General features: G+C 47.0%; 1 protein-coding gene across 1 annotated transcript in view; it reads right to left on the bottom strand.

Moving 5' to 3' along the window:
• The window catches only part of actc2 (actin, alpha, cardiac muscle 2), a 5,061-nt gene extending 1,114 nt beyond the window's left edge, over positions 1–3,947 (bottom strand). Inside the window, exons 1-5 of the mRNA XM_080019044.1 lie at positions 3,844–3,947; positions 3,073–3,220; positions 2,041–2,365; positions 563–724; positions 265–456 (exon numbers count right to left, since the gene is read on the bottom strand). Of these exons, the coding sequence (XP_079875170.1) occupies positions 265–456; positions 563–724; positions 2,041–2,365; positions 3,073–3,201 (808 nt within the window). The 5' untranslated portion in view covers positions 3,202–3,220; positions 3,844–3,947. The remainder of the gene's footprint in view (positions 1–264; positions 457–562; positions 725–2,040; positions 2,366–3,072; positions 3,221–3,843) is intronic.
• Between the last annotated feature and the right edge of the window lie 7,932 nt (positions 3,948–11,879).

Here is an 11,879-nt window from a genome sequence, read left to right as displayed (position 1 = left end):
GATCAATTATATGTAATATTTTTCAAGCGTTCTCTCCACTGAACCCAGATCTGTGTGTATGTGCTTTGGTGCTCTGGAAGGACGTCATAATGAAACTGTTTCAATTCCACTCTAGAATCCACTCCACTATTAACGGAGAAGTTTAGCGCAATAGACTATTTTAATGTTGCTTTGGGGTGGAACTTCCCTTTAACGTGCTTCATAAATAGACTTGGCTTGACTCCGCCCGGAAGCCCCGACCAGGCTTTTCGGGAGGTGACGCACCGATGAAGGAGGGCTGGAACAAGGTCTCGGGGCAGCGGAAGCGCTCGTTGCCGATGGTGATGACCTGGCCGTCGGGGAGCTCGTAGCTCTTCTCCAGCGAGGAGGAGGAGGCGGCGGTGGCCATCTCGTTCTCAAAGTCCAGAGCCACGTAGCACAGCTTCTCCTTGATGTCGCGCACGATCTCACGCTCGGCTACGGAACGGAAGGAGAAGGTTAGAGAGGGCGTTTGGATTTGGGGCGTTCTAAGGGAGCCACTGACCAGCGGGGGGACCTGGACCAGTGCTTGGTGTTCTCCTACCTGTGGTCACGAAGGAATACCCGCGCTCGGTGAGGATCTTCATCAGGTAGTCGGTGAGGTCGCGGCCGGCGAGGTCCAGGCGCATGATGGCGTGGGGCAGGGCGTAGCCCTCGTAGATGGGCACGTTGTGGGTCACGCCGTCGCCGGAGTCGAGGACGATGCCTGAGAGAAGCAGCGATCCTGTCACTTCCACGCCATCGTTCTTTATACGGTGTGAAAATGAGTTACGCTGGATGGGGTCAAATTAAAACTGATTTAAGTTTGATACAGAGAGTTTCTGGTATGTTATGTATTCTTTAGGTTTATTGTATAATGTTAGTACAGTATAGTATTGTTACTATACTTAATTTACTTAATTTTTACATTTATTGAATTGTACAAAATGTTTCCATTTGTTAGTTATTCTTTTAGGTTTATTGTATATTATAAAAATATTTTCTTTGTTTTAGTTAATTGTGCCAACTGTGCAAAATGATGTAATTTCTTTAGTTTTTTTAGATTCATTGGATATTTTTTATATGTTTTAGTAATGTATTCAGGTGTGTTGTATAATGTCAATTCTTTCTCATTTCAAACTTATGATTTTATTATTGTTGCCTATTGTTTTGTTGTGTGTTCGGAGACCAAAATTTCCCTCCATGGATCTATCTATCTCGTATTACTTATATATGTCGGTTTTCTCAACGTAAAATTGAGAAATCAAGGTGTAAATTGATAAGTTGAGAAAACCTAAAAACTAGAAGTGCGACTGGACCAAATTTTTTGACGTAGACATCAGAGACTGACAAACTGTAACTGAGTGGAAAGTGCAACTACTGTATTTCCTCAAATAATGACCGGAGCCTTTATTTACCTCAACTGCAGAGGATACCAGGCCTTTATTTGAAGCAGGCCTATAGTAAAGACAGGCTTTTTATATTTAATTCCCTCTAATAACATCTAATTCCCCCTTTTTTATATCTAAGTATATTTGATCATATTTTACTATGAATTTTAAATCTAACCTCCGTCTGGGTGCCACGCCACGCAAAGACATGTCTGGTGAAAATACAGAGAGCTAGTAGCTACTTTCAAAGTCACACTTGAGGCGGTAGCTGACTGGGAATCACAGCTTTCCAAGTTCGCCCTCAACGCACCACTTCCTGCTTGGAACGTTGGAGAGTGAGAGCGCTCAGAGCGGGGACTTGGCTCCAAGAAGCGATCTGCGATCTTTGACGCAGCAGTAGGAAATGGAGTAAATCAAAAACACCTTCAATAAAAACACACTGTTTTTATCTGCTGTGTTTGGAAGCGGAACAGCGCCGCAGCTCCGATCAGTTTCCCCCCGTTCTGTATTTGAGGCAGGCTTTAATTGTTCGTGTAGACCCCGCCCCTTGCACTTATTGGAGGTCCGGTTTTCATTTGAGGAAATACGGTAATGGCTTTCCAAACCCACACTCCAGGTAAAGCGAGCGGTATCGTCCCCGTCTCAGACTCACCCGTGGTCCGGCCGGAGGCGTAGAGCGACAGCACGGCCTGGATGGCCACGTACATGGCGGGGACGTTGAAGGTCTCGAACATGATCTGCGTCATCTTCTCGCGGTTGGCCTTGGGGTTGAGCGGGGCCTCCGTCAGCAGCGTGGGGTGCTCCTCGGGGGCCACGCGCAGCTCGTTGTAAAAGGTGTGATGCCAGATCTTCTCCATGTCGTCCCAGTTGGTGATGATGCCGTGCTCGATGGGGTACTTCAGCGTCAGGATGCCCCTCTTGCTCTGGGCCTCGTCCCCCACGTAGGAGTCCTTCTGCCCCATGCCCACCATCACCCCCTGGTGGGAGGGGAACACATGGTGATATACCTGACTGGAGCCAGCTATACAGACACATAGAATAGGTCCATCAAAATGTCGACAAATAACTTCAATTATATTAATTTATTTTTACGACAATCTCATGAGACTGGACCTCGGTGCAGTTGGACCGAACAGAATCATTTCCTTAACTTTGCTTTTGCCAAATAAAGTGAGATAATGTAGTGTGTAGCCCAGTTTTCTCTCATGATAATAGGACGCTGTCTTTGACTTCTCTCAGAAAAAGAAAAAAAGATTTGATTAATCAAAGTTGCTCCTTCTAATTCGTTCAGTGGCTACCTTAACAAAATAATACACATGATGTTTTAATCCGAAATATCCACAGTTTTGATATGTAAAAGTATGATACGCTCAAGTGTCTTTAATAAGCTTAATTTGAAAGTAAAATGAATTTCTTACTCACCATTTGTAAATTAAACATAAAAGTAAAGTGATGCTTGGTCAGGTATAAATGTCCACGACTTCCACAACAACTAGTACCAAATAACTATGAAGCAATTTCTTGCCAACAATTATCCGTCATTGCACGCAATGACAGATATCAAAGACAACGTTATGACATCATCGTTTGCATCTAATTGCTTGACATGACATGATGACATACTGAGCGCATGATGTGCTGTTACATGCGAACAGGTGTTATTGTAAAAGGCGCTGCCTCTCACCTGGTGGCGGGGGCGGCCCACGATGGAGGGGAACACCGCCCGGGGGGCGTCGTCGCCGGCGAAGCCCGCCTTCACCAGGCCCGAGCCGTTATCACACACCAGAGCTGTCGTCTCGTCGTCGTCGCACATGATGTCGGGGTCAGAGGCTCTGAGGATCAACGGAAGCTTCCTTACAGCCGCGGATAGACAGATAGAGAAACAGACAGACAGACAGACATACAGATAGATAGATAGATAGACAGACAGACAGACAGACAGATAGACAGATAGACAGATAGATAGATAGATAGATAGATAGACAGACAGATAGATAGATAGATAGATAGATAGATAGATAGATAGATAGATAGATAGATAGATAGATAGATAGATAGATAGATAGATAGGAATACAGTCTACTAGATATACTGGAGGTAGATTCTCCTCCTCTGTTACCACTATTTACAGCCCATTCACTTGCAAAGATCTTCCAAAAGATGTTAATGCCAATGTAAAATGTTCATACAGTAACAGACCCAAAATGCAGACTATCAGACGATAAAATATAATTTAACAACAAACCTGTCGTTGACTCGTGAGAAAAACCCACAAAATTAAACTCCCAACAACACAACACGTAAAATTTTAAACCAAAATCCAATCAGAAATTCACTCCATCCATCCCTCGTTGACATCATTATCCGGTCTGCTTCCCTCCCAACCGAGTCATCCAGAGTCCAGCAGACTCCGGAGACTCGAGTCGAAAGCGTAAAGTGCGTCTCCTCTACTCACCAGAGCAGCAGAGCGCCGTCCAGTCGGGTGTGGGGTGCGGGTTGTGGGCTGCGGGGTGTGGGCGTGGGGTGTGGGGTGTGGGGAGTGGAGTGACCGGGCTCTGACCTCTCTATAAACCCGGCCGATCACTCCCGCCCTCGGCCTTATAAGGCACCTGCGGCCCCGCTGGGTGGAGCGGCCGTGAATGGAAGGGACGGCGGGAGAGCGTCTGCTCGGCCCTCTCTCAGGCCCATGTAGGGAGAAGGTCCGGCCGGCGGGAGAGGAGAGGGGGGAGGCGGGAGAGGAGAGGGGGGAGGCGGGAGAGGAGAGGGCGGGGGCCGGGGGGGTTGGGGGCGGAGGTGGGGGGCGGGGGCCTGACGTGACGCGGAGACGAGGCATTTCTCTATTTTCATCGCCTCAACAGGGCTCCACCTAAAGCAAATGTTATTTGTAGGGATTGGGTTTCAGCCGTCCACAGATGTAGCGCTGGGCTGTCGGGTGGAGGCATCTAGAGGTGGGCATTCAGTCTTTTTTGGGGGGTGGGGGGGTGTCATTTTCTTGGTAAAGCCTGCTCTTGCATCTGGTTTTCTAGACATCTATGAATCCTGTGAGATTTGAAAATGAACAAACCCGATCTCAGGAGACCTTCGCTAGAATCGTAGCTGACATCACATTATTTTTCACTTTATTAACCCTGCCCCATGGGTGGTTCTCCTCCTCCTCCTTCCTCCCCCTCCTTCCTTCTCCCTCCTCCTCCTCCTCCTTCCTCCTCCTTCCTCCTCCTCCTTCCCCCTCCTCCGTCCTTCTCCCTCCTCCTTCCTCCTCGCTCCTCCTCCTCCAGTGGTAATCTTATCTGGGTCACACTCCTCTCGTCATTCAACAAGACCATCAACTTGCTCTCAGGGAGAAAAACAACACCTCGTAGGTGTCCAGTGACTGCAGATGCTATTGCTTCCCAGCTCCTGAAAAATGGTCGCTTCCCTGATGCGGACAAAAACTTCGCACGACTGACATCATGTGAGGTATCATCCCTCTCCAGAGCAGCCAGCGCTGATGCTAATCTCTCAGGAGACTTCACAGCAGCCGAGCTAAAGGCAGCAATTAAAAAACTGAAGCTGGGCAAATCACCAGGTCGAGACAATATCCACCCAGAGTTTGTTATGCACCAAAGTGAAAGAACATCTCAATGGCTACGCACATTCTTCTCATCATGCTTCCGGAGGTCCAAGCTCCCGAAGACCTGGCGCCGTGCTTCCATCATAGCCTTGCCAAAGCCGAACAAACCCGCCGAAGACCCGAAGTCCTACAGGCCCATATCCCTGCTCTGTGTCCCGTACAAGATTCTGGAGAGGCTGATCCACAGCCGCATTGAGCCAGTGGTGGACCCTCAACTCCCACCGGAACAAGCCGGCTTCCGCAGAGGCAGGTCAACGGTGGACCAGGTAACGCTACTCACCCAGGACATCGAGGACAGCTTCCAAGATAATGAGAAAGCTGGAGTAGTATTCCTGGACCTGACAGCCGCTTATGACACCGTGTGGCACCGTGGACTACACCTGAAACTGTTGAGAACAATCCCGGACCGGCACATGGTGAGATTTATTATGGAGATGCTATCTAACCATAGCTTCATCCTACAAACCAGCGATGGCCAGACCAGCAGGCTCAGAAGGCTGAAGAACGGTGTCCCGCAAGGCTCTGTCCTCTCACCAATGTTATTTAACATCTATATTCACGACCTGCCAGACACAACATCCAAGAAGTACGGCTATGCGGACGACCTGGCCATCATGCTTCGATGCCCAACATGGAACACTATGGAAGAAGGCCTCAACCGAGACATGGGCATCCTGGCAGACTACCTCCAGAAGTGGCACCTTCAGATCAGCATGGGCAAAACAGTGTCTGCAGCTTACCACCTCTACAACCGGGAGGCAAGAAGGGAACTGGACGTGCATGTTGGCAACATCCGCCTGGAGTTCCAGCAAGCCCCCAAGTACCTCGGCGTATGCTTGGACCGGACGCTGTCCTACAAGCAGCACCTGGATGAAGTGAAGGCCAAGACAACCGCAAGGGTCTCGCTCATCCGCCGCCTTGCAGGCTCGACTTGGGGAGCTTCCCCCCAGACCCTACGCATATCCACGCAAGCCCTGGTCCTACCCGTAGCGGAATACTGTGCCCCTGCCTGGAGCAGAAGTCCACATGCGAACAAGGTGGATACTGTCATCAACAGCGCCCTCCGGATAGTAACTGGTTGTCTGAAACCCACCCCTGTGTCCTACCTGCCAGTCCTAGCTGGTATCGCCCCACCCAGTCTCCGACGGGAAGCAGCTACCCTCGCCCTGGCAAGGAAAGCCCAGAAGAACGACTGGCACATCCTACACAAAGCCACAACAACACCGGCACCACCATGCAGGCTCAAGTCTCGCCATCCCTACAACAAGGCAGCACAAGAGATGCTACAGTCGATCCCTGACGACTTGTCCAAGGACGCCTGGCTGGCAGCATCCTGGAGACAATCGTGGGAGTCAGCTGCGCCCTCCCGCATCCAACGATACATCCGGGACCCAGGAGGAGGTGTAAAAGGAGAAGACATGCCACGCCACCTATGGACCTCGCTGAACCGCCTGCGTACTGGCGTCGGGCGCTTCAAGTCCTCGCTAAAGAAGTGGGGCCTATCCGACAGTGCGTCATGCGAGTGTGGCGAACCTGAACAGACTGCCGAGCACATAATCACCAGCTGCCCCCTATACAGCCCACCCTCAGAAGCTGGCCTTTTTGACCTAGGACTGGAGACGAGGGCGTGGCTATATGACACTGAGTTGGCCATCTGATGATATACGAAAGAAGAAGAAGTCATTCAACACAGGGTTCGGAGCCGCGGTGGAAAGTGTCCAGGGGCCGAAGTTTGGGGCCCCGGAGCAGGTCTGGTTCTTCCAAGCAGCGGCTGGAGCTCCAGACCCCCCCCCCCCCCCCGTCTCGTTTCCTTTTGAGACCAGCTTCACACCCAGGGTGAGGGTGAGGGTGTGGGTGAGGGTGTGGGTGAGGGTGTGAAGCTGTCCCGTACGCACAGAGGTGGAAGAGAATAACTCCCCAGTGGAAGTAGAAGTACTCTAATAAAAACAGCACTCAGTAAAACTCCCTGTTACTCACATGAGGGTGTTCAAGTTGATGATGTTGAATGGATTCTAAGGAAAAAGCCAAGTTGACAAAAACGACCTCCACCTCCAATGGATTAACCTCAATTGTCCGTTTTTGGTTGGTTTAGATTTTTCCGAAAACCATAGTGTGCATCAAATAGTATAAAAATAAGTACTAGATATATACGATGTAGTAGTGATGTCAGACTCGGGGCTTGCTCCCAATAAACACAGAGAGACACATACAAAAAAAAGAACACTCAAGGGACAGATGGAAGCAAGAAAAGATCCAAACCCAGCTCACGTGGCTCACACCAAAACCCTTTGAAAATAAACTATTTTGAGGAAACGTACAAAGAAAAACAATAAATAAAATACAATTAAAACACAAACGGCAGCAGAAGCAGAACGCCGCTAATGAGCTCCAACGTCGGGAGCATGACGTTTCGCGACGTGAAGCCCTCGGCTCAGTCATGCACGCCGGAGCGTTTGCTTTTTTAATTAGTCAGACTGCACTCCGATTATTTATTCGTTTTTTTTTTTGTTTTATGGAGAAATAAATAAAAACCGCCCACAAACATGGAAACCCTTCTGGAAGAACGCTGTGCAGTTTAAGACATTCATTAAACCAAGCTTGATATTCCACATCACACTGCAATTTCACATATTATCATGTAATATTGTCATGTGGTCATGTTCCCATGGAGCGGTTTTAATTTTTTACGTTATATTTTACTTTAGAAGGTCTGCTCTGTATGTTTGTCCACTTTTTCAAGGGAGCAGACATCGTGGTTGTGTATAAGGAAACAGGGCTGAACTCAGCCTGTGATTGGCTGTGCTGACAGCAGCACTATTACATATACATGATAATATAATAATATAATATCTGCGTTCCCCAAATCCCAATTGACAAGAGAATAACATAACCCGAAGTTCGGAATAAATATTTCAAATATTAATTGGAGATATGCGTTATCATCGAAATTCTACAAATCGAGCCAATTAAATACAAAATAAATGTTTTGTCTCCGCTCGTTTCCTCGTCCCCTGACGTGACCTGCCCTGAGCCGTCGTGGTTCGGCTTCTTAAAGCATTGTTCACGCTTCGAGGTCACTGTAAGTGCCTTGCTTGAGGGCACCTCCACGCTCAATGCCGGGAGGAGCCGTGGGAACCCTGACCTTCTGGCCGCCCGCCGCCCCCCGGGGAGATTCAGGCGCATTGGCTGGAGTGGATTTTTCACCGTCGGGGTTAAAAAAAAACGTTTCAAATGACGCCGCCGCCGCTCCAAATACGCTCAGCCCGCGTCGGAAAAAACAAAATTCAATTTGGGAACGACTCCGTCTGCTGCACGACCCCTGGAGGTGGGCTTCCTGTTCCATGAACGCAACGCAGATGCATAAGGGAACATGAAATGAAACCTTGTGACGTTTTACATATTCATGATGGACGCAGGTGATTATACTGTACTGTGTGTGTGTGTGTGTGTGTGTGTGTGTGTGTGTGGGTGTGTGTGTGTGTGGGTGTTTGTGTGGGAGGAGGCAGGTCTGTTTTAGCTGCTCCTACTCGATCGCCTCTCAGTCTGTTGCAGTTTGTGTGGGTGTGTGTGTGTGTGTGTGTGTGTGTGTGTGTGTGTGTGTGTGTGTGTGTGTGTGTGTGTGTGTGTGTGTGTGTACGTCCTGCACGTTTAAATGTACAGTCTGGTACAGTACGTTTCCACGGCAACAGATTGGGTCTGAGTGTAAAAACACCACATCACTGAGAGATGAGAACACGCTTATGAGAAACGCAAAGTTTCTTTGACAAATAAAGGCTGCCTGTTTCATTTCATGAGCTGCTTTAGGTGTTTATTTGGTGTGTGTGTGTGTTTTCCTCGGTGGAAGGGGCCGGAGGTCGGGAAGCTTCACAAAAACTGAAAATAATATCTAATTCAAAGCAAATCGTTCAACTTGAATTGATGCACTTATGTCACATTGTTTAATTTTGCTCCCTTTATGTGACCGGGTATCGTCCTGTAACATGAGAATCTAGCCGCGGATTTTCTCCAGGCTGAATGTTTACACTGATTATTGAATAAATAGGGAAGTATAGCGTACAGTATATTTCCTTACTCTTGCGGTCCAAATTAGGTTTGATCTTAGAATTTCTTTATTCAGAGTACAAGTGTTGCCCCTAAAGTATTTAGACTTTCACGCATGAAGACTTTTGTTCTCGGCCACAATGTGAGTCATTTAATTTGGCAGTCGTAATGAATAGCTCAACAGAATATTGCAAAACCACATTTCTATTCTTATTTCAGTTTTTATACTGTTTTATTTTATACTGTGTTTTATTGGAAATTGTTTTGTTTTTTTGCTGCTTTAAATGTGCACAATCTCTGTGGGCACCGCCACGCTGCATTTCATTGCAGACCTGCATGCTGCATGACTAATAAGAATCTTGAATCTTGAATCAAAAGAAACACAGAGCTGTGGTCCGCTGTGTGTGGGGCTCGTCTAATTCATGATTCCTGTTCATTATTTAGTATTTTCTTCTCAGTAACGATGCTGCTCTGGGTTTCATTAAAGTGACTTCAGATTTCACCAGCGGAGGATTCTCCACCGGAGATATAGAAATCCCGCTCCCGAGTATTGAGAGCCGCACCTCCGTGCTCCAGCAAGGAGATGCAGAAAGGCCAAATAATAATAATAATAATATCTAATTATTATTATTATTATTATAACTACTTTAATTATAATAATAAAAAATCAAAAGAAGCGGTACAGTGGGGCTCAGATGATAAACAACACTGTAAAAAGCCGTTTTGTCTTATAAACATCTCACCAACTTTGCATGAGGGCAAACCAGCAGAAAATTTGAGTGAAAAACAGAATATTAACCAATAAATAGTTTGGTATGGCCTGCAATGTGTCACATTTTTAGATACCACATAAAATAATAAAGGAGGGAGGAAAAAAAAGTTAAAACAAGTTAGTTTCCTTCAAAGGAAACCCTAACCCATTTCACAGAAATATAAGATACCGATTATTAGTTATTCTTCTGATGACTCTATTCGTAGGATCTGACGTATGATTATTTACGCAGAATGTTTTCTATTTACCTGGAACCACTTATATTCTCCCAAACCGGCTCCGGCTTTTGTCCACGCCGGCTGTTTCCGAGCCGGTTTGGGACTCGTGTTTTTCTGTGTTCCTGAAGGTGCTGCTGCTCCGTCCAGACAAAACGACTCTGGTCCTTGTGTGACTCTGCGGGTTGTAGATGCCTCACAACAGCCGGGGCTGCGTGGAATCGGCACAGGGATATGAATATTGGATGCTCTTTTTTTCAGCCAGCACCGTTGCAAGATTCATGAGGCGTTTTAGCGCCGGTGTGGTATCGTTCGGAGGGGAGAGGCCTTTTGTCTCTGGCAGCGCGCCGACACGCCGGCTGCTCGGATCGGAGGCTACTTCACTGAATTGAATAGGAGAACACGGGGTTTACACTTGGGAAACCATCGTCGCACACACACGTATTAGAAAATATTAAAAATGAAATCCAAGTCTCATGAGTGTAGAAAAAGTCACCACATGACCATTGGCAAATACTTAAAGTGGTAATCCGTGATATTATTTGTTTGAAAAATTCCAAGTTTGATACTGAAGTGAGCTGGCACTTTAAAATAAACAACCACTCGGTGTATTTGTGTTATGCACGTGCTTAGCTACATTCCGTTTTCCATTGTTGGCGGCGGGGTCCGCCTTTCCCTCCACAAGCAATCGGGCGAGAAGTAAAAGGCAGCGCCAGTGAGTTTGCTTCAGGAGCGCAGCTGGTAGCGGTCAGTAAACTGTCGATATTAAAAAAACAAACAAAAAAACAACAGAATCTATCCCCGACACATAAGCGACCAAGAAAAAAAAACAACAACAAATCAATGGACCAGAAGAAGACGCACTTTTGGAGAAAAGAAAGTGACGTCTTGGAGCGGAGACGAGGGCCAACCCGGTGCTGAGAGGAACCCAAAAAATAGAATTCTGGGAATTAGTGGCGGAGTCCACCCAACACAGAGGATCTGGTGGATTTCCACTTTGAACAGATGAATTCTCCGTCATCAGTCAGAATTGCACTTTTTTTCAAGGGTGTTTTCTTCTGGAGAAGAGTTGCTTCTTTCTTGGGTTCGACCAAATCCGATATATCGGGCCCGAGATTGGCCTTTTATTAGATATGGGATATCGGCCTGGCATTGTCATAAACCTCTGATATGAAAAATAAGAAGCGTCCCTCGCTCGGGCTGGGCGGCATGCCGACCTTTTCATGGTCTATCTATACATTTTCAAAGGCGATATAGGATGAGACCATAACCGTTTATATCGATTTACTTTGATGTTGCGTTAAAATACATAAGCCGTTTGTTCTGTAAAGCCGTGTCAGTGTTTGCAGCTCTCCTCTCTCACCCGCTCCACGCAGCCCCGCACGTAGATTGGGAGCAATGTCTACTGACAATGTTGCTTGAAAAAAATCACGGGTCACAGGGTTGCAGGTACTTTATTTTTATCTTTTGAGTAATGGATGCCTGTTACGAAAATACGATGGCCGATTTTTTTTTTTTTTGTATATTTATGGTCGCTATTTTCTCCTATGGAGAGGTTCCCAACCACTGGGCTGCAGACCGGTGCTGGACACGGGGCATCCGCCACTGGGCCGTGAGAAGGCGTGCGGGAGCGGCTCCACGGAGCCCCTAATTTTATTTTCTTTGCACATTCTATTTATGAAAATGAAACTTAAAAAAAGTGAATATTTCAGTTTCAGGCAGCAATGTAACCTGGAACTATTATCACTTTTTTCGATTTTTATTTTGCCATGAATAATTTGGAATTTAATAATATTGAATATCAGCACAAAATATCGATATGGGCAGCCTCAGTCAAACAAACATCAGCATCG

This window comes from Zeus faber (genome assembly GCF_960531495.2).
Source record: "Zeus faber genome assembly, chromosome: 2".
In the NCBI taxonomy this organism is placed as follows: domain Eukaryota; kingdom Metazoa; phylum Chordata; class Actinopteri; order Zeiformes; family Zeidae; genus Zeus; species Zeus faber.
The sequence above is the reverse complement of the archived record's forward strand: the minus strand, read 5'-3'. Positions and strand labels throughout refer to the sequence as shown.